The sequence below is a fragment of the Hyla sarda genome, chromosome 8 (assembly GCF_029499605.1).
Source record: "Hyla sarda isolate aHylSar1 chromosome 8, aHylSar1.hap1, whole genome shotgun sequence".
NCBI lineage: Eukaryota > Metazoa > Chordata > Amphibia > Anura > Hylidae > Hyla > Hyla sarda.
In genome coordinates this window covers 136315653-136340135 of record NC_079196.1, presented here as the reverse complement: position 1 = coordinate 136340135, position 24483 = coordinate 136315653, and the positions used below count along the sequence as shown (strand labels likewise).

General features: G+C 45.0%; 1 protein-coding gene across 5 annotated transcripts in view; it reads right to left on the bottom strand.

Annotated features, from left to right (window-relative positions):
- STAT1 (signal transducer and activator of transcription 1) overlaps positions 1 to 24483 on the bottom strand; it is a 1320138-nt gene that overhangs the window by 322757 nt on the left and 972898 nt on the right. For all 5 annotated transcript variants that reach the window (XM_056535944.1, XM_056535945.1, XM_056535942.1 and 2 more), the window contains one exon: positions 1194 to 1246. In XM_056535944.1, coding sequence (XP_056391919.1) covers positions 1194 to 1246 — 53 coding nt within the window. The remainder of the gene's footprint in view (positions 1 to 1193; positions 1247 to 24483) is intronic.

Here is a 24483-nt window from a genome sequence, read left to right as displayed (position 1 = left end):
AAGAAAGGACAATCAGTGAACTGACAGCAGGGCCATGGGCACTTAGGTTCACTGATGCTTGCAGGGAGCAAAGGTTAACAAATCTGGTCTGATCACACAGAAGAACTACTATTGCCAAAATTACTTAAAAAGTTAAAACTAGCTATGATTGAAATGGTGACAGAACACACAGTGCATTGCAGTTGGCTGTGTATGGGGTTAGTAAGCCATAAAGTATGCAATATAAGTGGTTTATAAATGCTCCGGTATGAGACATCTTTTGGCTCTGCTTCCTCACGCCCCCTCCATTCAAGTCTAGGGGAAAGAGATAAAGTGCTTGCGTGTATCTCCCGTGCATGCGGATTACCGAGGTGCCAGGCAGGAGATTGCAAGGGATCCCAACAGTCGGCCCCTCCATGATCAGACACTTACTCCTATCATGTGTAGTAATAGGTCACGTTTTCAGAATTTGCTTAGGCTTTTGCAGGTGATATAATTATAGTCAGTGCATCAGACATCACCACTAGTGTTCTCAAATCATGACCTGTTGGGGGTACTTGAGGACGGTGCTTGGGAAGCACTGTAATAGCTAATCAACTATGTTAATTAAGTTAAAGGGGTACTCCGCCCCTAGCATCTTATCCTCTATCCAAAGGATAGGGGATAAGATGTAAGATCGCCGGGGTCCCGCAACTGGGGACCCCCGGGATCTCCGCTGCGGCACCCACCTGTCATTATTGCACAGAGCACACTCGCTCTGTGCGTAATGACCGGCGATACAGGGGCCGGAGCATCGTGATGGCCTGCCCCCTTAATGCAAGTCTATGGGAGGGTGCGTGATGGCCGCCGCACCCCCTCCCATAGACTTGAATTAAGGGGGCGGGCCGTGACGTCACAAGGGGTGGAGCCATGACATAACGATGCTCTGGCCCCTGTATTGCCCGTCATTACGCAAAGGGCGAGTATGCTCTGTGCAGTACTGATAGCGCGGTGCCTCAGCAGAGATCCCGGGGGTCACCAGCAGCGGGACCCAGGCGATCTGAAATCTTATCCCCTATCCTTTGAATAGGGGATAAGATGCTAGGTGTGGAGTATCCCTTTAACGCAAAAAAAAAAATACATCAGTTTCTGTTGTAAAATGAAAGTACAGATATCAAAATACAAGTACAATAAGAGTAAAGTAAGTTATAGTTTTACATATTTTTATATTTTACCTTGCAGAATCTAGTCCACGGAATAAATTCATCTGTATTGTTCATGTTTGGACCTGTAATTTTAAGAACACACAAGATAATTCTCTAATTATTATTATTATTTTTATTTCTTTAAATAAGATCATTTTTGTAAGATTTTAACAGGCTTTAATAAACAACGTATTACACACAAACATAGATCCACCCCAGCCCAAAAACAAAAGTCGAAAAAGTCCAAGTCAAGAGGTACCATCCTGCAAAAGAAAAAAGGGCCAGGGAAGTGCAAGAAAGATCCAAATAATATTAAAAAAAGTGAGTTATAGGCAATTCAAAAAGGGCAAGAAAGCCCACTCAGGACCCAATCGGCAAGAACATACAATTCTCTGATTATTTAACATATAGCAATTTATAAAGTGTCAATTTAAAGCGTAGCTGTCATAGTGCAAAAAAAGATTTTAAAAAGTGATGTTACTCAGTACCTAATTCTGATCATGTACATCATTTTTTTGTGTCTAGGACCTATAAATCCCTAACAAATAGCATTTATATGTTGCTCACTTGCTTTTTGTTCTTGCCTTGTTGAGGGGGCGTGTCCATCTCTCTCCCCCACTGTAATGACTCATCTGCTCTGAGTCTGGGAGCAGCCTGGCAGTCTGCAAATCACTGCACAGTAGTTTTTATGCATACATTTTCTATCTGTTCCTAGTAAAACTGGATGCTACTCAACATAGCTGTCACTATGTGTGTCATTCAGCTTTCACAGACTCCTGAATCTCTGATCAGCCATTGTTATTCAGAAGGAAGAGAAAGCTTTGGCTGTCCAAGCATGCTGGGAGTTGTAGCTTTGCATGAAACCATCTGGAGTTGCAGTGTATATAAAGCACTGTGTTAGAGCAGTGTTGCGTTTAGCTGTTGCAAAACTACAACTCCCAACATGCCACCACATCCTTTGTAGTTTTGCAAGAGGTGGAGGCAGACAGCTGAAAAATACACAGCTCTAAAACAGAGTTTAACAAAGATTGTACCCCCAGCTGTTGTAAAACTACAACTCCCATCTTGGGAGTTTTAGTTTTGGAACAGCTGAAGGCTGTAGTGGTGCAATGGTGATCTCCTATACTGGATACCATAACACTGTACTGCCGGTATCCAGTATGCTGCAAAATACAGAGTAGTCTGTCTGTATAAAGACAGATGACCCCTAGTGGTGGCTATTTTAGATTTTTTTTGATAAAATTGACATTTTTTTTAAATAAATGTATATTTTAAAAAGTCATCTTATCAGTAGTACTACAAAGTATAAAAAGTTTTTCATAATGACAGTGCCTCTTTAAACATACATAATGATGCCTGTACACTTTGTGTTCTGTATCAAACAGCAAAAAATACACATGGTTTACAGTAAATTGCCAACTATAGGTGAAAAACATGAGTTTTTACTGACACACAGTAGTTAACCTTAGCACCAAAAAAGAAGAGATAAAAATGCTGCAGTTAGAGGACTATAGGGCAAGTTAAGCTAATTAAAAATTGACCATATAAGAGTTAAAGGGGTACTCTGGTGAAAAACATTTTTGAACAAATCAACTGGTGCCTGAATCAACTGGTGCCTGTTCAGAGTAGTTAGGGAATATAATCTGAGTTCGTTTAGAAAATATGGTTTGATGACAGGTACTTTTTAAGATTTTTTAATAGAAGATGATTTGAAAACAGATTGTTTTCCATCGGGGTACCCTTTTAACCCCTTAAGGTTCTGCAATTCTGACCACTGTCACTTTAAACATTAATAACTCTGGAATGCTTTTAGTTATCATTCTGATTCCGAGATTGTTTTTTCGTGACATATTCTACTTTAACTTAGTGGTAAAATTTTATGGTAACTTGCATCCTTTCTTGGTGAAAAATCCCAAAATTTGATGAAAAAAATGAAAATTTTGCATTTTTCTAACTTTGAAGCTCTCTGCTTGTAAGGAAAATGGATATTCAAAATAAAAATTTTTTGGGTTCACATATACAATATGTCTACTTTATGTTTGCATCATAAAATTTATGAGTTTTTACTTTTGGAAGACACCAGAGGGCTTCAAAGTTCAGCAGCAATTTGGAAATTTTTCACAAAATTTTCAAACTCGCTATTTTTCATGGACCAGTTCAGGTTTGAAGTGGATTTGAAGGGTCTTCATATTAGAAATACCCCATAAATGACCCCATTATAAAAACTACACCCCCCAAAGTATCCAAAATGACATTCAATAAGTGTATTAACCCTTTAGGTGTTTCACAGGAATAGCAGAAAAGTGAAGGAGAAAATTCACAATCTTCATTTTTTATACTCGCATGTTCTTGTAGACCCAATTTTTGAATTTTTGCAAGGGGTAAAAAGGAGAAAATTTTTACTTGTATTTGAAACCCAATTTCTCTCGAGTAAGCACACATCTCATATGTCTATGTTAATTGTTCGGCGGGCGCAGAAGAGGGCTCAGAAGGGAAGGAGCGTCAAATGGTTTTTGGGGGGCATGTCACCTTTAGGAAGCCCCTATGGTGCCAGAACAGCAAAAAAAAACACATGGCATACCATTTTGGAAAATAGACCCCTCAGGGAACGTAACAAGGGGTAAAGTGAACCTTAATACCCCACAGGTGATTCATGACTTTTGCATATGTAAAAAAAAAAAATGTTTTACCTAAAATGCTTGGTTTCCCAAAAATTTTACATTTTTAAAAAGGATAATAGCAAAAAATACCCCCCAAAATTTGAAGCCCAATTTCTCCCGATTCTGAAAACACCCCATATGGGGGTGAGAAGTGCTCTGCTGGCGCACTACAGGTCTCAGAAGAGAAGGAGTCACATTTGGCTTTTTGAAAGCAAATTTTGCTCTGGGGGCATGCCGCATTTAGGAAGCCCCTATGGTGCCAGGACAGCAAAAAAAAAACCACATGGCATACCATTTTGGAAACTAGACCCCTCGGGGAACGTAACAAGGGGTAATGTGAACCTTAATACCCCACAGGTGATTCACAACTTTTGCATATGTAAAAAAAAAAAAAAAATTTTTACCTAAAATGTTGGTTTCCCAAAAATTTTAGATTTTTAAAAAGGGTAATAGCAGAAAATACCCCCCATAATTTGTAACACAATTTCTCCCGAGTACGGCGATACCCCATATGTGGCCCTAAACTGTTGCCTTGAAATACGACAGGGCATTTGAGGCCTGAATTAGGGACTTGCATAGGGGTGGACATAGGGGTATTCTACGCCAGTGATTCCCAAACAGGGTGCCTCCAGCTGTTGTAAAAGTCCCAGCATGCCTGGACAGTCAGCGGCTGTCTGGTAATACTGGGAGTAGTTGTTTTGCAACAGCTGGAGGCTCCGTTTTGGAAACAGTGGCGTACCAGACGTTTTTCATTTTTATTGGGGAGGGGAGGGGGGCTGTGTAGGGGTATGTGTATATGTAGTGTTTTTTTACTTTTTTATTTTATTGTGTGTTAGTGTAGTGTTTTTAGGGTACAGTCACAGTTCACAGTAGTTTCTCGCTGGCAGCTTGAGCTGCAGCAAAAAATTTGCTGCAGCTCAAACTTGCAGCCGGATACTTACTGTAATCCTCCGCCCATGTGAGTGTACCCTGTACATTCACATTGGGGGGGGGGGACATCCAGCTGTTGCAAAACTACAACTCCCAGCATGTACGGTCTATCAGTGCATGCTGGGAGTTGTAGTTTTGCAACAGCTGGAGACACACAGGTTGTGAAACACAGAGTTTGGCAACAAACTCAGTGTTTTGCAACCAGTGTGCCTTCAGCTGTTGCAAAAGCTACAACCCCCAGCATGTACGGACAGCGGAAGGGCATGCTGGGTGTTGTAGTTATGCAACAGCGGGAGGAATACTACTTTGCCTGGGGATGCTGGGGATTGTAGTTATGCAACAGCTGGAGACACACTGGTTTGCTACTTAACTCAGTGTGCCTTCAGCTGTTGCAAAACTACAACTCTCAGCAGTCACCGACAGCCAACGGGCATGCTGGGAGTTGTAGTTATGCAACCAGCAGATGCACCACTTTAACTCCCAGCATGCACTTAAGCTGTTTGTGCAAGCTGGGAGTTGTAGTTACACAACAGCTGAAGGTACACTTTTCCATAGAAAGAATGTGCCTCCAGCTGTTGCAAAACCATAAGTCCCAGCATGCCCATAAGTGCATGCTGGGAGTTGTGGTGGTCTGCCTCCTCCTGTTGCATAACTACAGCTCCCAGCATGCCCTTTTTGCATGCTGGGAGCTGTTGCTAAGCAACAGCAGGAGGCTGTCACTCACCTCCTGCTGCTGCTTGATCGCCGCACACAGGTCAGTCCCGCCACCGCCGTCGCTCCTGGGGCCCCGATCCCAACATTAACGCCGGGGATCGGGGTCCCCAGCACCAGGGGTGCACGTCCCGCACCCGCTCACGTCCTCCGGAAGAGGGGCGGAGCGGGTGCGGGAGTGACACCCGCAGCAGGCGCCCTGATTGGTCGGCCGGTAAACCGGCCGACGAATCAGGGCGATCGTGAGGTGGCACCAGTGCCACCTCACCCCTGCAGGCTCTGGCTGTTCGGGGCCGTCTCTGACAGCCCCGATCAGCCAGTAATTCCGGGTCATCGGGTCACTGGAGACCCGATTGACCCGGAATCGCCGCAGATCGCTGGACTGAATTGTCCAGCGATCTGCGGCCATCGCCGACATGGGGGGGCATAATGACCCCCCTGGGCGATATGCCGCGATGCCTGCTGAACGATTTCAGCAGGCATCGGGGCACCGGCTCCCCTCCGGCTAGCGGCAGGGGGCCGGGAAAGGACAGGACGTACTCCTACGTCCTCGGTCCTTAAGGACTCGGAAACGGGGGCGTAGGAGTACGTCCATTGTCCTTAAGGGGTTAAAATACTCTGGTGTGGGGGATGTGAACACTTTTCCCACTTCCCCCCACACCAGAGGTGTGGAGGGATGCCAGGCACAAGAGTGGGGGAGAGAGCCTTCCAGGTGGAGAAGATCCCTCTGTATAGTAAGTACTTTTCTATTAATCCTGACCTGGCCAGGGTGGGGAGCCAGAGGTCGGCCATGAGATCTCCATCATAGACAGCATAGGTCAGGCGTTGCAGGGAGGGACAGGTTGTGTAGTTAGTGAGATCTATCCACTTTCTGAGTTGGATGGTCTTATAGTAAATAACATATCTGGTAGGCCTATACCGCCTCTACGGGAGGGTTGAGTGAGGAGCATGTGGGCAAGACAAGGGTGTTTGAGCTTCCTCATGAAGCAGGAAAAGAGGGAATGTAGAGAAGAGAAGAATGCCAGGGGAAGTGCTATTGGGAGCATTTGAAGCTTGTAAAGGTTTTTTGGCACAATGTAAGTCTTCAAGTGATGTTCCTCCTTAGCCAGGGGACCAATGTAATGTAATATTCTGTTAGGGACTTTTAGCTGAACCAGGAGGTGGACGGAATTCAATTGATAGGTTTCTGATATGCATCACAAGATATTGATATTTAGGTAAGGATAAAGCCCACAGGAAGGGTGTCAGGTTTTTAGGGGTTACGAAGACTAGTTTTGGGAGGAAGACAGGCAGGAGCTAAGACTTCATTGCCTTTACCTTAAAATTGGAGACCTTCCAAAGTAATCATAGTCACACCAGAAAGGGCAGGCTCTGCAGAGAATCAGTGAGGAGGAAGAGAAGGTCATTGGCAAAGGCAAGAGCTTTGATATCACGATCATGTGAGGGAAAGCCTTTGATATCTCCGGATTACTGCACCTTTAGAAACAAGGTCTCAATCACTAAAATAAATAAAGTGGGTAGAGAGGACAGCGCTGCCTGGTGCCATTGGTTATCTGGAAGGGAGGCGACAATGAGTCATTGACCAGTAAAGAGGCATAGGGTTCAGACTACAGGGTAAGGATGGCGTCTATGAGGGCTTGCAAGAAGGGGATCTAACTGGGTTAGTGAAAGGTCTATGAGGAAAGAAGCAGTCATCCCCTCCTTTTCTTCAGGGGGGTGGGGGGTAGTGGAGAACTGAAGATTTTAAAGCATAGAACAGAATTTCTGAAAGGCCATAGTGATGTCCTGATAAACATGGCCAATCAAATCCCTGACTGAAGAAATAAATATACTGCTTTGCCTTTCTTCAGGAGGAAAGACATAAACTTACTGCCCTTATCACCATGGGCTTACAGTTTGTGCCTGAAATACAGATAAGCCTAAGATGACTTATGGCGCAATAGGCCTAGCTGCTCACATAGGGAGCGGAGGTCATCCTGAGAAGCAATTGCCTTGGACTAAGAGAAAAGGCTCACCCTCAAAAGCAATACCCTACCTTTAGACTCAGAGTGTTGTTGTAAGATAGTGTCAGAGTGTTGTTGTAAGATTTGTGTATAACAAAAGAAACTCCTTCCAAGGCCGAAGATGGGGTGTCAGGAGTGGTACTAGTGGGAAAAGTGTGTAGTAGCTAGATTTAGTATTTTGCCAGATTTAAAGTGGGTCTCTTGAAAACATAGAATGGATGGGCATAGCTTTCTAAGAAGCTAAATAACATTGTGGTGTTTGTTGGGGCTATTTAGTCCTCTCGCATTCAAGGTAACAAAACGGACCTCAAACATCACAGTTGTGGGTTAGTGGGTGGGGTGGGGGTGAAGAAGAATGAAGTTGAGGTACAGAAAGGAAAAGACAAAAAAGAAGAGTAAACACTAGCTATATACAATAACAAAATCAGCTACCCAAGTGCTGAGGGACGGCAAAGATTCAATGATTGCCCAGCCAAATAAAAGGTAGGCTGGTATGCAAAGGCAATCAGAGGAGGAGGGAGAAAAGTAAATAACCCATGAACTAAAACCTAGCCTGTGTAGCACAGATAGGACACCGTACTGGAAAAAGATAAGGCAAAGGCCATTTGTTGTGGTTCGTGGCTTTGGGGTTGAATTATATCTGGCTCCAAGGGTCACACGACCAGTTAAAATCTGCAGACCATGCATCTGGGACACAAAATGGCTGAGACCATGCGGACTAGTGAATACAATATAAATTCACACAGACCGCAGATATTTAACTAGCTGTATCACCGGAGACCAAATGCATTCATAAACACCCCACAGACCAACCTATTTAGGAATTTTGGAAGAGTTATATCCTAATATCCAATGCACAAATCAACACTACACATCCAAACACTGGCAGAAATAAAGATGTTTAATACACAGTTGAAAACTAAACACACTCTAACTAAGAGAGAGAGAGAAGAGAAAAGATATTGCTAATACCTAGAAGTTTAAATCCGCAAGTAAGGAAACAGTACACACACCATACATACCACCCCCCTCCCGTCCTCGGTCTGTGCACTTTTCTCACCTGCCGCAGTCATGTTGGGGTCAGAGGCCGGGCACGTCCAATCCCATCTGCTGCACACTTTGCACCATCGCCCACTTCTTCCTCATGCCGAGGAATGGACACACGGTGCCAGGAGTTGCGGCCAGGATCATCCCAGGAGGTGGAAGTAGACGTGCGCAGCTGCGGGGCAGCACCTGTGTCTGCAGTTAGCACAGCAGTGTTCGCGGCCGGGGAAGGGGGAGGAGCGGCCCGGAGGAAGGGGAAAAGAGTGGCCCAGAGGAAGGGGGATAGAGTGGCTGGTGGAAGGGGGGATAGAGCGGCCGGAGGAAAGGGGGATAGAGCGGCCGGAGGACAGGGGATAGAGCGGCCGGAGCCGCAAATAAAAAAAAATGCATTTTTAAACATCCGGTGTGCCCTGAAAGTGTTTCAGGGCACACCGGATATTTACAAATGCATTTTTTTTTTATTTGCGGCTCCGGCTGCTCTATCCCCCGTCCTCCGGCTGGTGATGTCGGGGATGTCCGGTGGGGCTGGGGTTTAGTAGTTAGGAAAAAAAAAAAAGTCCTGCAGCAGCGGGCCGCGGCGATTAGGGTGTGCCTGTGCACACCCGGCACACCCTGTGCGCACGCCTAATGGAAACACATATACTACATATACTAAATTTATAGTAGAAATCCTATAATTGGCTATATGGGTGGATTTTCCTCAAAAGAATATAACTGAGAATACTTAGCTTCGGGGAACCTTTACAGCAAGTATGATGAACAAAGGCTAGGCATGGTTAAGGGGATACTCCGGAGGAAATTTTTTTTCTTTCTTTTTTTTAATCAACTGGTGCCACAAAGCTAAACAGATTTGTAAATTACTTCTATTAAAAAATCTTAATCCTTCCAGTACTTATTAGCTGCTGAATACTACAGAGGAAATTCTTTTCTTTTTGGAACACAGTGCTCGCTGATGACATCTCTGTCCATTTAAGGAACTATCCAGAGCAGCATATGTTTGCTTTGGGGACTTTCTCAAACTCTGGACAGTTTCCAAAATGAACAGAGATGTCAGAAGAGAGGACTGTGCTTGTGATGTCAGCAGAGAGCTCTGTGTTCCAAAAAGAAAAGAATTCCCTCTGTAGTATTCAGCAGCTAATAAGTACTGAAAGGATTAAGATTTTTTAATAGAAGTAATTTACAAATCTGTATAACTTCCTGGCACCAGTTGATTTAAAAAAAAGTAAAGTTTTCCACCCCTTAAGGACATGCGCCATAAATGTACGGCGCTGCTAAGAAGTACTTAGCGCTCAGCGCAGCACATTTATAACTTTCCTGGATCACCGCATCTCTGGACGCGGTGATCGGAACGGGATGACTGCCGATATCTATCAGCAGCCATCCCGGCATATCGCCCAGGGGGGTCCTGAGACCCCCCCATGTCGGCGATCGCGGCAAATCGCCGGTCAATTCAGACCGACGATTTGCCTCTATTCCGGGTCAATCGGGTCTCAGGTGACCTGGAAAAAAAGGGTGAATGGGGCTGTCCGAGACCAGGAGTGAGGTGGAACGGGTGCCGCCTCGCGATCACGTGATTGATCGGTCGGAACGACCGACCAATCATGGACCTGCTGGGGACGGCGACCGGAGCAGAGAGCAGCAGGATCGGTTCTGGCGGCATGATACATCGGCGGTGGTCCCGGTGGCAGGATACAGCAGGAGGTGAGGCCTGTTCCCCTCCTACTGTTGCTTAGCAACAACTCGCAGCATGCAAAGACAAAGGGCATGCTGGGAGTTGTAGTTTTGCAACAGCTGGAGTTCCAACTACAACTCCCAGCATGCCCTTTGGTAGTCTGTGCATGCTGGGGGTTGTAGTTATGCAACAGCTGGAGGCAATTTTTTTCTATGAAAAAGTGTGCATTCAGCTGTTGCATAACTACAACTCCCAGCATGCACAGACTACCAAAGGGCATGCTGGGAGTGGTAGCAGTGTGCCTCCAGCTGTTGCAAAATTACAACTCTCAGCATGCCCTTTGTCAATGCATGCTGATTGTTGCAGTTTTGCAACAGCTGGAAACACATTGGTTGTCAAACCGAGTTTGTTACCTAACTCAGTGTTTCGCAACCAGTGTGCCTCCAGCTGTTGCAAAACTACAACTCCCAGCATGCACTGAGAGACTTTACATGCTGGGAGTTGTAGTTTTACAACAGCTGGAGGCACACTGGTTGCGAAACACAGAGTTAAGTAACAAACGCTCATTGTTTCACAACCAATGTGCCTCCAGCTGTGGCATAACTACAACTCCCAGCATGTATGGTCTGTCAGTGCATGCTGGGAGTTATAGTTTTGCAACAGCTGGAGGTTTGCCAATCCCAGCACAGGGTACATTCACACGGGTGGGTTTACAGCAAGTTTTCTGCTGCAAGTTTGAGATGACCACATTTTGGAAATTACACCCCTCATGGAATGTAACAAGGGGTATAGTGAGCCTTAACACCCCACAGGTGTTTGATAAATTTTCATTTAAAGTTGGATGTGAAAACGAAAAAAAAAAAATTCACTTAAATGTTGGTGTTACCCTAAATTTTTCATTTTCACAAGGGAGAATAGGAAAAAAGCCCCCCAAAATTTGTAACCCCATTTCTTCTGAATAAGAACATACCCCATATGTGGATGTAAACTGCTCTGCTGGCACACTACAATGCTCAGAAGAGAAGGAGCGCCATTGGGATTTTGGAGAGAAAATGTGTCCGAAATTGAAGGCCGTGTGTTTTTTTTTTTTTATCAGATATTTTTTATTAAAGGTTTCATCAAACATTTCAAAACAACATACAAACAATAAACCCACCCACCCCACAAATAAACTTTCCGTCTCTACCCCTTTGCAGCACAGAACACACTTGCAGTTAACCAAAGGTTTAAGGAAACTTCTGTCCCTATGATCAGTCTCCCTCACACCGCACACTCAGAACTATAACAAGCGATACCTACAGGCTCTCCAACAAAACCACCAAAAGAGCGCAAAAAGAAAGACGGGAGCTTGAGAAAGAATAGCGCCACATTCACAGATCTCCAGCATGCAGGCCAGTCATAATGCGTCAAAGACAGACCAAGGATGTACAATCATCTAGGAGTCAGTCGACGGGGGGTCAAAGTGGTTCACCCATGGTCCCCAGATACCATAAAACTTCCTGAAAACCTTACGATTAATATATATCCCTTTCTCCAAGCGCTCTATCTGCGCTATTCTTTTGATGAGATCAGCTACTCCCGGAGGAGACGGTCTGATCCAGAACTGCGCTATAAGTTTCCTGGCCTGATATAACACCCGTAGAATTCCCACTTCTCTCAAGGAGGGTTCCTGGTCGCATCCAATAAGAGCAAGTAAACACACCTTAGGTGCTCTATTCAATTTCACCCCATAAACAGTCTTAATAAGCCGTATCACATCATTCCAATATGCATGTAAGACAGGGCATGACCATATGTAACAAATGAGCCTCCAACTCGCCACACCTGGGGCAAGTAGAGTCAGACCTAACACCAATGTTATGTAAAAACAGTGGGGTTTTATGCACCCTATGCAAAAAGAACAATTGTGATAGTCGATTAGACTCTGACAAAGACGGAGTAAGGGGAAGGCCATGTGTGTTTACAAAGCCCCCATAGTGCCAGAACACTGGACCCCATTTTGGAAACTACGCCCCTCACGTAATGTAATTAGGGGTACAGTGAGCATTTACACCCAACAGGTGTTTGACAGATTTTCGGCACAAGGTCTGTGAAAATGAAAAATGTTATTTTTCATTTGCACAGCCCACTGTTCCAAAGATCTGTCAAACGCCAGTGGGGTGTAAATGTTCACTGCACCCCTTATTAAATTCTGTGAGGGGTGTAGTTTCCAAAATGGGGTCACATGTGCGGGGGGGGGGGGGGGTTCACTGTTCTGGCACCACGGGGTGCTTTGTAAATGCATATGGCTCCCGACTTCTATTCCAACCAAATTCTCTCATCAAACGCTCAATGACGCTCCTTCTCTTCTGAACATTGTAGTTCACCCACAGAGCAATTTACATCCACATATTTTTTTTGCTGTTCTGGCACCATAGGGGCTTCCTAAATGCGACATGCCCCACAAAAACCATTTCAGCAAAATTTGCTTTCCAAAAGCCAAATGTGACTTCTTCTCTTCTGAGCATTGTAGTGCACCAGCAGTGCACTTGACGTCCACACATGGGTTATTTCCATACTCAGATGAGATGGGGTTACAAATTTTGGGTGGCATTTTCTCCTAGAACCCCCTCCAAAAATGTAAAATTTGGGGGAAAACCAGCATTTTAGTGAAAAAAATAAATTATTTACACATCTAGCTTTAACGAAAAGTGTTTTTTTTTTTTTTTTTTTTTTGCTGTTCTGGCACCATAGGGGCTTCCTAAATGTGACATGCCCCCCCAAAATCCCATTATCGCTCCTTCCCTTCTGAGCCTTGTACTGCACTCACAGAGCACTTGACATCCACCTATGAGGTATTTGCTTACTCGAGAGGAATTGAGTTACAAATTTTGGGGGCTTTTTCTCCTTTTACCCCTTGTCAAATTTCAAAAGCTGGGTCTACAAGAACATGCGAGTGTAAAAAATGAAGATTTTGAATTTTCTCCTTCATTTTGCTGCTATTCCTATGAAACACCTAAAGGGTTAGCACACTTTCTGAATGTCATTTTGAATACTTTGGGGGGGGGGGGGGTGCAGTTTTTATAATGGGGTAATTTATGGGGTATTTCTAATATAAAGACCCCTCAAATCCGCTTCAAACCTGAACTGGTCCCTGAAAAATTCTGATTTTGAAAATGTTGTGAAAAATTGGAAAAATGCTGCTGAACTTTGAAGCCCTCTGATGTCTTCCAAAAGTAAAAACATGTCAACTTTATGATGCAGTGGCGTTGCGACCCGGGTGCGGTCCGCACCGGGTAACACCAACCTAATGGGGTGAATCCGAGATGCTCCGCAGCACCCACCCCCCTTCCCCAGCTACACTGACACCCCCATCTGTGCCCGACCGGCCTCCTGTCCGTCATGCACCCCCCCCCCCGCCTTCACCTGAGCTGTGCGGTGCGCATGTCCCTCAGCACCCTCCCCCCCGGCCTTCACCTGCGCTATGTGTGCGGTGCGCCCGTCCGTCATCACCCCCCCCCCCCCTCGCCTTCACCAGCACTGTGCCCGGCCTCCGCTCCCACGTCTTCGGCTGCGCCGGCCTGATGTCCCACCGCATGGCCGCGCAGGAGGACGTCAGTGACGTCACTCGCAAGGCGCCCAGAGAGAAGGATCGCTGCGCTGGATGGGTGAGTGTGTGTGTCTGTCTCTCAGTCTGTCTCTGTCTGTGTGTGACTGTCTGTGTGTGACTCTGTGTGTGTGTGTGTGTGTATGTGACTCTGTGTGAGTGTGACTGTGTGACTCTGTGTGTGTGTGTGACTCTGTGTGTGTGTTTGTGTGACTCTGTGTGTGACTGTGTGACTCTGTGTGTGTGTTTGTGCGACTGTGTGTGTTTGTGTGATTGTGTGACTGTGTGCGTATGTCTGTCTGTGAGTGTGTGTCTCTCTGACTGTGTGTGTGTTTGTGTGTGTGTGTCTCTGTGTTGTATGTGTTTTTTTTTTTTGGGGGGGGGGGGGGGGGGTTTGAACCAGCGATCTAATGTGGGGAGACTTTGACCCATTGTGGGGAACCTGCAAGGAAACCTGTGGCCTAATGTGGGGAAACTACTACCAAATGTGTGGAGTCTATGCTACCTAATGTGGGGAGTCTATGCTACCTAATGTGGGGAAACTGCTACCTAATGTGGGGAGTCTATGCTACCTAATGTGGGGAATCTGTGCTACCGAATGTGGGGAATCTATGCTACCTAATGTGGGGAAACTGCTACCTAATGTGGGGAGTCTGTGCTACCTAATGTGGGAAATTGCTACCTAATGTGGGGAATCTGTGCTACCTAATGTGAGGAAATTGCTAACTAATGTGGGGTAATTGGTACTAAATGTGGGGAATCTATGCTGCCTAATGTGGGGAAAATATGCTACCTAATGTGGGGAAACTGCTGCCTACCTACAGTGGGGGAACTGCTGCCTACCTAATGCTCTCCCCCTGGCAGTAGCACCCTCATGATCCACCAGCAACAACCCCCCCCCCCCCCAGCAGTAGCACCTCCATCAGCAGATCCTGATGGTGAATGATGGCGGTGCTCCTGCCAGGAGGATGATCCTGCCGATGGATGATGGGGGTGATACTGCCAGGGGGATGGCCAGTAGCACCCTCGTCATCCTCCAGCAACACCCCCCAGTAGTAGCACCCCCATCATCCACTAGCAACACCACCAATACCCCCCTCCCGTGGTAATAGCATCAGCGAACGGATGTTGAGGGGTGTTACTGCGGTTGTGGTATTATATTCAGAGGGTGCACTGTATGGCAATGTTATATTCAGAGGGCGCAGTTTGTGGTCAGAGGGTACAGTGTGTGGCGGTATTATATTCAGGGGTACAGTATGTGTTGGTATTATATTCAGAATGTACAGTGTGTGGTAATATTATATTCAGTGGGTATGGTGTATGGAAGGTTTATAATCAAAGAGTATAGTGTATAGTAGTATTATATTTAGAGGATACAGTGTCTGGCAGGTTTATAATAATACTTGTTTTCATATAGAGGATGAGAATGCGCTGACATAGTGAGGAGACGTCTGGGCGTCACATTCTGCAGAGAGAAGTTTTAGCTGGAACAAGTCCTGGCGGTATGTACCATCTGAATTAGATAAGGGAAGACTATAGAGAAGATGTCGCCTGTAGTCACTGATATCATTGTACATTCTCCTCTCTATGTCCTATCAGAGCTGTAGTCGCTTGTCAGTTCTACAGTTATGGTGAGTGAAACTACAACTCCCAGCATAACCTCACCACTGCTCAAAGGGGTACTCTACTGTAAAACATTTTTTTTAATCAACTGGTGCTACAAAGTTGAACAGATTTGTAAATTACTTCTATTTAAAAATCTTAATCCTTCCAGTACTTATTAGCTGCTGTATAAGCGATTCACAGGAAGTTCTTTTATTTTTTAATTTCTTTTCTGTCTGACCACAGTGCTCTGTGCTGACACCTCTGTCCATGTCAAGAACTGTCCATAGTAGGAGCAAATCCCCATAGCAAACCTATCCTGCTCTGGATAGTTCCTGACATGGACAGAGGTGTCAGCTAATAGCACTGTGGTCAGACTGGAAAGAACTACACAACTTCCTGTGGAGCATACACCAGCTTATAAGTACTGTAAGGATTAAGATTTTAAATAGAAGTAATTTAAAAATCTGTTTAACTTTCTGGCACCAGTTGATATAAAAGAAAATGTTTTCCAGTGGAGTACCCCTCTAAGTAATTCTGGGAGCTGTATATTTAAATGGTGAAAACTTCTTTAACACTTTCCTATTCTGTGGCAACTGGTATATCTGATTATTATACTGGAATTTCTCACAATGCGCTACAACAGTGGTGTCTGTCACAACAGGCTAAAAACTTACTGGGGGGAGGGAGTAGGTATGGGGGTGACACCATTTTCTACCACACCGGGTGACACCAACCCTAGCAACACCACTGTTATGATGCAAATATAAAGTAGACATATTGTATGTGTGAATCAATATATAATTTATTTGGAATATCCATTTTCCTTACAAGCAGAGAGTTTCAAAGTTAGAAAAATGCTAAATTTTCATGAAATTTGGGGATTTTTCACCAAGAAAGGATGCAAGTAACAACGGAAATACCACTGTGTTAAAGTAGAATATGTCACGAAAAAACTATCTCGGAATCAGAATAATCGGTAAAAGCATCCCAGAGTCCTTAAGGTGAAAGGGCTCAGCCCTTAAGGGGCTAAAGGTGGGGTGGGGGTAAGGAGTGGGTATGGAAAGTGAGAAAGTGCAGTGAGCAAGAATGTGCCGTAAGAGATTAGAAAAAAGAGAATGAGACAAAAACATAAGTGAGAATGAAAGCAATTTTTTGCAGTAATAAAATAATATAGGATATGACTTTCTAAGAGAATTGTGAAGTAACAAAAAATAACAAAGGGTTTTATAATGAGGAGAAGTCCACAGAGTTGCAACAAAAGCAGATATAGGGACAGTCTGCAGCTCGGTTGGTATCAGGATAGCGTCCTGCATGGGGAAGTGGTTGGGGGGTTATCAGGACAGTGAGGGGGCATGGGAAACATGGAATGTCATTACAAAACCAGAGCAGTCTCATCATCCAAAGGAATGCCAGCAGCAGGTCAGCGAACCATCAGAGTGGAGACAGCTAGAGATACAGTCGGAAAAAGAACCCAAGCAAACAGCTGGGTCAACAGGATCAGGCGCTCTGGCCAGTGGGAGAAACACAGGGGTCACCGCGATTCACAGGGCCAGTGATTAAAGGCAGCGGTGGCATCTCCTTCATTTGGGTTTTCTTGGTCTTGGGAGGTCAGGAGTGAGAGACTTGATGAGAGGCTTCAGCTTCAGCAGCAGTGAGAGCACTAAAAGGTCTTGTATTGGGGGGCCAGGAGGGGGCTTCTACTGGATTGAAACCCCCGAGCAGGCCAGGCAGCTTGCAGGTCTGACAGTGTACAGACCATTACCTGTTATCCTCCACAGAGCACTGCTAGACCAAAACAAAAGAGGCAGGTATATTGCAGATTGTTGACTCAAAGGTGAGGAGCCACCTGGTTGGGCAGCATTGGGGATGCTCGGCCACTGGGCCATTTCCCTTATGGGCACTGGTGTTGCGGTGGTAGCCATTTTGCGCTATCCATATGCTTCATTATGCCGAATGAGGTGCATGGATCACGCAAAGTAGCCACCGCTGTCCCACCTGTATGCTAACTACACTGTTTCTCAGCTGAAGTATATCATTTTTTAATCAAGTCTTAATAAAGCTTTGAAGATTTTACTGCATCTACACTTGTGAGTGCTGCTTTCCATTACTTTATTGTTCATTTAGATGGTGAAGATTGTATACAGTTTTTGTAGCATTCTTTACTCCACACACAAGCAGAGCAGCTCCTACTTTTAGCTTCCCTTGCTCAGTTTACATGCGTAAGACATTTTACATTTCAGAGTAACATCCTGAAATAGTACACTCATCGACAAAAAAATATTGCTTTAAAACTCAGCAGGCAGATATGTACATAATTACAAGTGTGGTTGACTAGACCCTGGGTCTTGCCACAAGAGGGTGTAAAATGCGTCCCCCACTGCCCTATATGCGCCAATGGTGTGAGATTGATGACTGCTATACATTCCTCTACAATGCACTTGAAGACATTTTGCCCAGTAGAAAGACTTATAAAGGAAAGGACTGAAAGGAGAAATGACAACTTGACAAGTACACCCTCGGCTCCCTTGAGCATGCTCTGCTCTCTTCTAAAACAGCGACACACCTCAAACACACACTGTTCTTAGGTACCCATGTCTTTGTTGCACACGTGACATCATCTGTGGAGGTAAAGGGGTACTCTGCTTCCATGCTCACTTTCACACACACTTATGGCAATAGGCCCTTAAAAATTAGCTACACACACTCCAAAACCCGCCCACACACTAATCACTGCCATCAGTAGGCTGACAGGACGCCTCCGTTCATACACAGATTCCTACACCCTACACTTTATGAGAAATTATAACAATTAACCTATGGTAACAGAGCCACATTTATATATAAAACTATGAGGGCAGAGTATATAAGGCCACATAGTAAAGTTATTTATTTTAATGTACAAAAAGGTACAACACTTATACATATTTTGTATGTCTGCGTATTTCTGTAATAATTTTTAACAGTTATGAAAAATAAAAGGGATTAAAAATCTGAAAAGTTTGAAACTTATTGTGGTTCAGTATAGTTCTTATCTGCCCTGGGGAAAGGAAGAAATGGCACAAGTCCATTCAGAATGGGTCCCCGAACTTCTGACAAATTATGATTGACCATTTCTGTCATGGTGAGCGCTCTGGTCCAGCGCTCTGACTGTCAGAGCTCACCGCCCTGTTCTTCCAGGCCGGGCCGCGGTTCGCATTGCTGGACGCGCCCGCATGCGAACCACGACCTGTCCCTTACTGGCGACTGCCTCTGTCTCTGGGTCCAGGCGTGTGCGTCCTCGCCTCCTAGGGCGTGCACGACTGCTGCCTCAGATTTAAAGGGCCAGTGCACCACTATTTGGTACATTAATTCATAACATGATGTAATGCGGCACATTTTGACATGAAACATGAACGGGTTACGATTTACAAGCAAGCAGGGGTATATACAGCTGGATCAATGGGTAATAATAATAATAATATTTATATAGCGCCTACAGATTCCGCAGCGCTTACAATTATATGGGTACAAGTGATGGGTGAGTGATTTGTACAGTTGTAGAATTATTTCCTTGTCGTGGACCTCTATTGATGCACCCCATGATTTTATTTGCCTTTGCAGCAGCTGCCCTACACTGGTCACTACAGCTAAATTTACTGTTAACTAAGACTCCTAAGTCCTTTTCCATGTCAGTCATTCCAAATGTTGTCCAATTTAATACATAATTCCAGCCTCGATTTTGCCTCTTTATGTGCATAATCTTACATTTATCAGTGTTGAACCTCATCTGTCATTTCTCAGCCCAAACCTCCAATTCTAACAGATCCATTTGTATTCGTTCACTCTCCTCTATTAAATTAACCACTGTACAGAGTTTAAAATCATCTGCAAAGATTGCTACTTTACTATACAATCTCTCGACAAGATCCTTATTAAATATATTAACCCCTTAAGGACCAGGCCATTTTACGCCTTAAAGGGGTATTCCACCCCTAGACATCTTATCCCCTATCCAAAGGATAGGGGATAAGATGTCAGATCGCCGGGGTCCCGCTGCTGGGGACCCCGGGGATCGCTGCTGCAGCACCCCGCTATCATTACTGCGCAGAGCGAGATCGCTCTGCACGTAATGACGGGCAATACAGGGGCCGGAGCATCGTTACGTTACGGCTCCGCCCCTCGTGACGTCACGGCCCGCACCTGTCAATACAAGTCTATGGGAAGGGGACGTGGCGGTCGTCACGCCCCCTGCCATAGACTTGCATTAAGGGGACGGGCCGTGATGTTGTGAGGGGCGGAGCCATGATGTCACGCTTGCCTGGCCCCTGTATCGCCCGTCATTACGCACAGAGCGAATTCGCTCTGCGCAGTAATGATAGCGGGGTGCCGCAGCGGCGATCCCCGGGGTCCCCAGCAGCGGGACCGCGGCGATCTAACATCTTATCCCCTATCCTTTGGAGAAAATTCAAAATCTTCATTTTTTAAAATTTTATGGTAACTTGCATCCTTTCTTGGTGAAAAATCCCAAAATTTGATGAAAAAATTGAAAATGTAGCATTTCTCGAACTTTGAAGCTCTCTGCTTGTAAGGAAAATGGATATTCAAAATAATTTTTTTTTTGGTTCACATATACAATATGTCTACTTTATGTTTGCATCATAAAATTGACGTGTTTTTACTTTTGGAAGACACCAGAGAGCTTCAAAGTTCAGCAGCAATTTTCCAAATTTTCACAAAATTTTAAAACTCAATATTTTTCAGGGACCAGTTCAGTTTTGAAGTGGATTTGAAGGGTCTTCATATTAAAAATACCCCATAAATGACCCCATTATAAAAACTACACCCCCCAAAGTATTCAAAATGACATTGAGTAAGTGTGTTAACCCTTTAGGTGTTTCACAGGAATAGCAGCAAAGTGAAGGAGAAAATTCAAAATCTTCATTTTTTACACTCGCATGTTCTTGTAGACCCAATTTTTGCAAGGGGTAAAAGGAGAAAATTTTTACTTGTATTTGTAGCCCAATTTCTCTCGAGTAAGCACATATCTCATATGTCTATGTAAAGTGTTCTGCGGGCGCAGTAGAGGGCTCAGAAGCGAAGGAGCGACAAGGGGATTTTGGAGAGAACATTTTTCCGAAATGGTTTTTGGGGGGCATAATGGTATGCCATGTGTTTTTTTTTTTTTTTTTGCTGTTTTGGCACCCTAGGGGCTTCCTAAAAGTGACATCTTTTAGGAAGCCCCTAGGGTGCCAAAACAGCAAAAAAAAAAAAAAAACACATGGCATACCATTATGGAAACTAGACCCCTTGAGGAAAGTAACAAGGAAATAAGGGAGCCTTATTACCCCACAGGGGTTTCATAACTTTTGCAAATGTAAAAAAAAAATAAAAAAAATGTTACCTAAAATGCTTGTTTTCCCCAAAATTTTACATTTTTTAAAAGGGTAATAGCAGAAAACACCCCCCAAAATTTGAAGCCCAATTTCTCCCGATTCAGAAAACACCCCATATGGGGGTGAAAAGTGCTCTGCTGGCGCACTACATGTCTCAGAAGAGAAGGAGTCACATTTGGCTTTTTTGAAGCAAATTTTGCTCTGGGGGCATGCCACATTTAAGAAGCCCCTATGGTGCCAGGATGGCAAAGAAAAACCCACATGGCATACCATTTTGGAAACTAGACCCCTCGGGGAACGTAACAGCGTTACAGTGAGTACTTACACCTCACAGGTTTTTTGAACAGTGGGACGTAAATGTGAAAAATGTGATTTTTTTGCACTATATTGATAGTGTTACCCCAAATGTTTCATTTTCACATTGGGTAATAGGGCAAAAGGCCCCCAAAATTTGTAGAACAATTTTGTCTGAGAAAAAAAAATACCCCATGTGGATGCAAATTGCTATGTGGACGCACTACAATGCTCAGAATGGAAGGAGTGAAAATTTTGTTGAAATTGAAGTCGGGGGTCATGTGCATTTATAAAGCCCCCAACAGCAAAAAAAAAAAAAAAAAAAACACATTAGAAACTACACCCCTCAATGAACGTAACAAGGGGTAAAGTGGGAAATAAAACCTCACAGGTTTTTTGAAAAGTGGGCCATAAATTGAAAAATTGTATTTTTTTACACTAAAATGCTGGGGTTACCCAATTTTTAACATTTTCACATATGAGGAATTGGGTTACAAATTTTGGAGGGATTTTCCCCCTGACTATAAAAATACATCCACATATTGGGTAACGTGCTGGACGGGCGCACAACAAGGCTCAGAAGTCATAGAGGTCAGTTTGTATTTGTGGCCTATGGCATATCAGAAGCTGACGGTTACATACATTCCGAGGAAATACAAAAATGAAACACCCACATGTGACACCATTACAGAAAGTACCCAACCTGAGGAATGGGTATAAGGGTAAAGAGGACATTTTGAACGCACAGGTGTTTCCTAAATTTATTTTTCAGGAATGGATGAAGGGTAGCTTTTTGAAAATTGCAATTTTCAACCTATGCTCTGCTTCATTTTTCTGGGAACAACTAACATGTGACTCCGAATTGTCGCCTGGAAATACGACAGAGCTCAGCGAGAACTCTTCGATGTTTGTTACGGACCTAACAGTTACATACATTCAAAGGAAAATACAAGAAAGGAACACCCACATGTGAGCCTATTACAAACAGTACACCCCTAGGGAAGGTGTATAGGGTGAAGTGGAGATTTGGAGCAGATGGGTGTTCCCTTCATTTATTTTCCAGGAATGGATGAAGTGTACTATGGGGGGAAGAAAATTGCAATTTTAGTACTGATATGCCAATTATTTTCCCAGAACGATGACCCAGAGTACAGCCAAAAGTAAAAATGATGCCCGCCCCAAACCCTATACTCTGAATCATCATTCTGGGAAGGGGATGTGTCCCTATTCTGTTACCTCAAATGTGCAACCCACTCAGGTGGAGAGAGAGCGTTGCACAATTGAGGCAACTGCAAACCTCCAATGCTGTTGACTCTGTGTCCCATGGCCCATTTTTTAAAATTTGGAAGTCAATGTACCCTGGACTGGTACATTGGAGCCTAATTCTGGGAAATGAAAATTAGGGCAAAGGATGGAAAATTTAGTACTCCATGGACGTGTGATACTCCCTGAAGCAGCCTATGCAGAGACCCGGATGATCGGGGCAAGTGTCACATTGGTACGTGGTGTCTTTCCGTCTCCCCTTCCTGTGACACACTCTGCATTTCTTCTGGGTTCCTCCCATCCTTCCAGTGTTGGGGATCACACCTGGAAAGTGTTGGCAGGAGACGATCCGGGGACCTAAAGTTCCAGAGGTGCTCTGATCCGCTCTTTGGCGGTCACTATAGATGAGGGCCTTTAGAACTACCTCTTGAAACTCCAGGAATGTCCCAGTGTTGCCAGCGTTCTGGTACAGTATAAAAGAGTTGTACATGGCAACCTGTACCATGTAGACCGCAACCTTTTTATACCATACGCATGTTTTCCGCATGGCATTATATGGTTTCAGGACTTGATCAGAAAGATCAACTCCCCCCATATACCGGTTGTAGTCCAGAATACAATCGGGCTTGAGGACCGGTCCCGTGGTACCTCGCACAGGGACAGGGTATCTGCCGTTCCCATGAATTGTGGTGAGCATAAGGACATCCCTCTTGTCCTTATACCGGACCAACAACAGGTTCTCATGGGAAAAGGCACGGGACTCGACCCGGGGGATAGGAGCATGTAGGGGATGGGGCGGAAGGCCTCTTTGATTCTTCCGGACTGTCCCACAAGCGACCGTGGATCTGGCGGCGAGGGATGTGAAGAGAGGGATACTAGTATAAAAGTTATCCACGTAAAGGTGGTAACCTTTATCTAGCAATGGGTGCAAAAGGCCCCAAACGATTTTCCCGCTAACACCCAGCGTGGGGGGACATTCTGGGGGTTCAAAACGGGAATCTCGTCCCTCATACACTATAAACTTGCAAGTGTACCCGGAGGTACTCTCGCAAAGTTTATACATCTTCACGCCATACCGCGCCCGCTTGGTAGGGATGTATTGCCGGAAGCTGAGTCTCCCCTTAAAGCTGATGAGAGACTCATCAATAGAGACCTCCCGCCCCGGGACATAGGCCTCCCAAAATCTGGCCCCGAAGTGATTGACGACCGGCCTGATTTTATACAGGCGGTCATACGCAGGATCAGTTCGGGGGGGGGGGACATGCCGCATTATCAGCATAATGCAAACATCTCCGAATGGCCTCGAACCGGGAACGTGCCATGGCCATACTGTAGAGGGGTGTCTGGTAAAAGACATCCCCACTCCAATATTGCCTGACACTGGGTTTTTTAACTATACCCATATGCAGCACGAGGCCCCAAAAGGTCCTCATTTCTGCTGCATCGACTGGAGTCCAGCCGCCGGGTCTAGCTAAAAGTGAGCCCGGGTTAGTGGCAACGAACTGCTGGGCATACAGATTCGTCTGTGTAACCATCAAATTAACAAAGACCAAAAAAGTCCTTTTCAGTGAACCCGGCGATGTTAATTTTGATTCCTGAGTCGCCAACAAACTCAGGAATCACGGGCTCGTGGTCCGCTGGCTCAGCCCAGTCAAGTTCTCCAGTACGATGTACCAGTGATCTTGGCTGGGAGGCTTCACTAGTATGAGCTCCAGGGGGACTCATACTAGCATGGGGCACAGGGTCAAGGACAGAGGAGGTTTGCGGCGCCGCACGGCGGCGTCTCCGCCGCCTTGGTGGCTTATCATCAGAACTAGATGATGAGGAGGACGATGAAATAAGGAAGGTGGGGTCTTCATCGTCCTCTGAGCCGCTCTCGGTGTCGGAGGCAATTATGGCATATGCCTCCTCCGCCGAAAACACTCTGCGGGCCATTTCCCTACTCTAATGGGGATACGGGTGTGTGTGTGTGTGGGGGGGGGGAAACTTTATTGAGGAGTGTGCTGTGTGTGGTGTGGTGTGAGACTACCTCCCTAACCCGCCCTAACCCTCCCTAACCTAACTAAACTAACCCGCCCTAACAGAAAAAAATATAAAATAAAAAGGGGACTTTTTTTTTTTTTTTTTTAAAGGGACTTCTAGCGCAAAAAAGCCCTGCGCCAAAAAAAGCGTTTATCTAA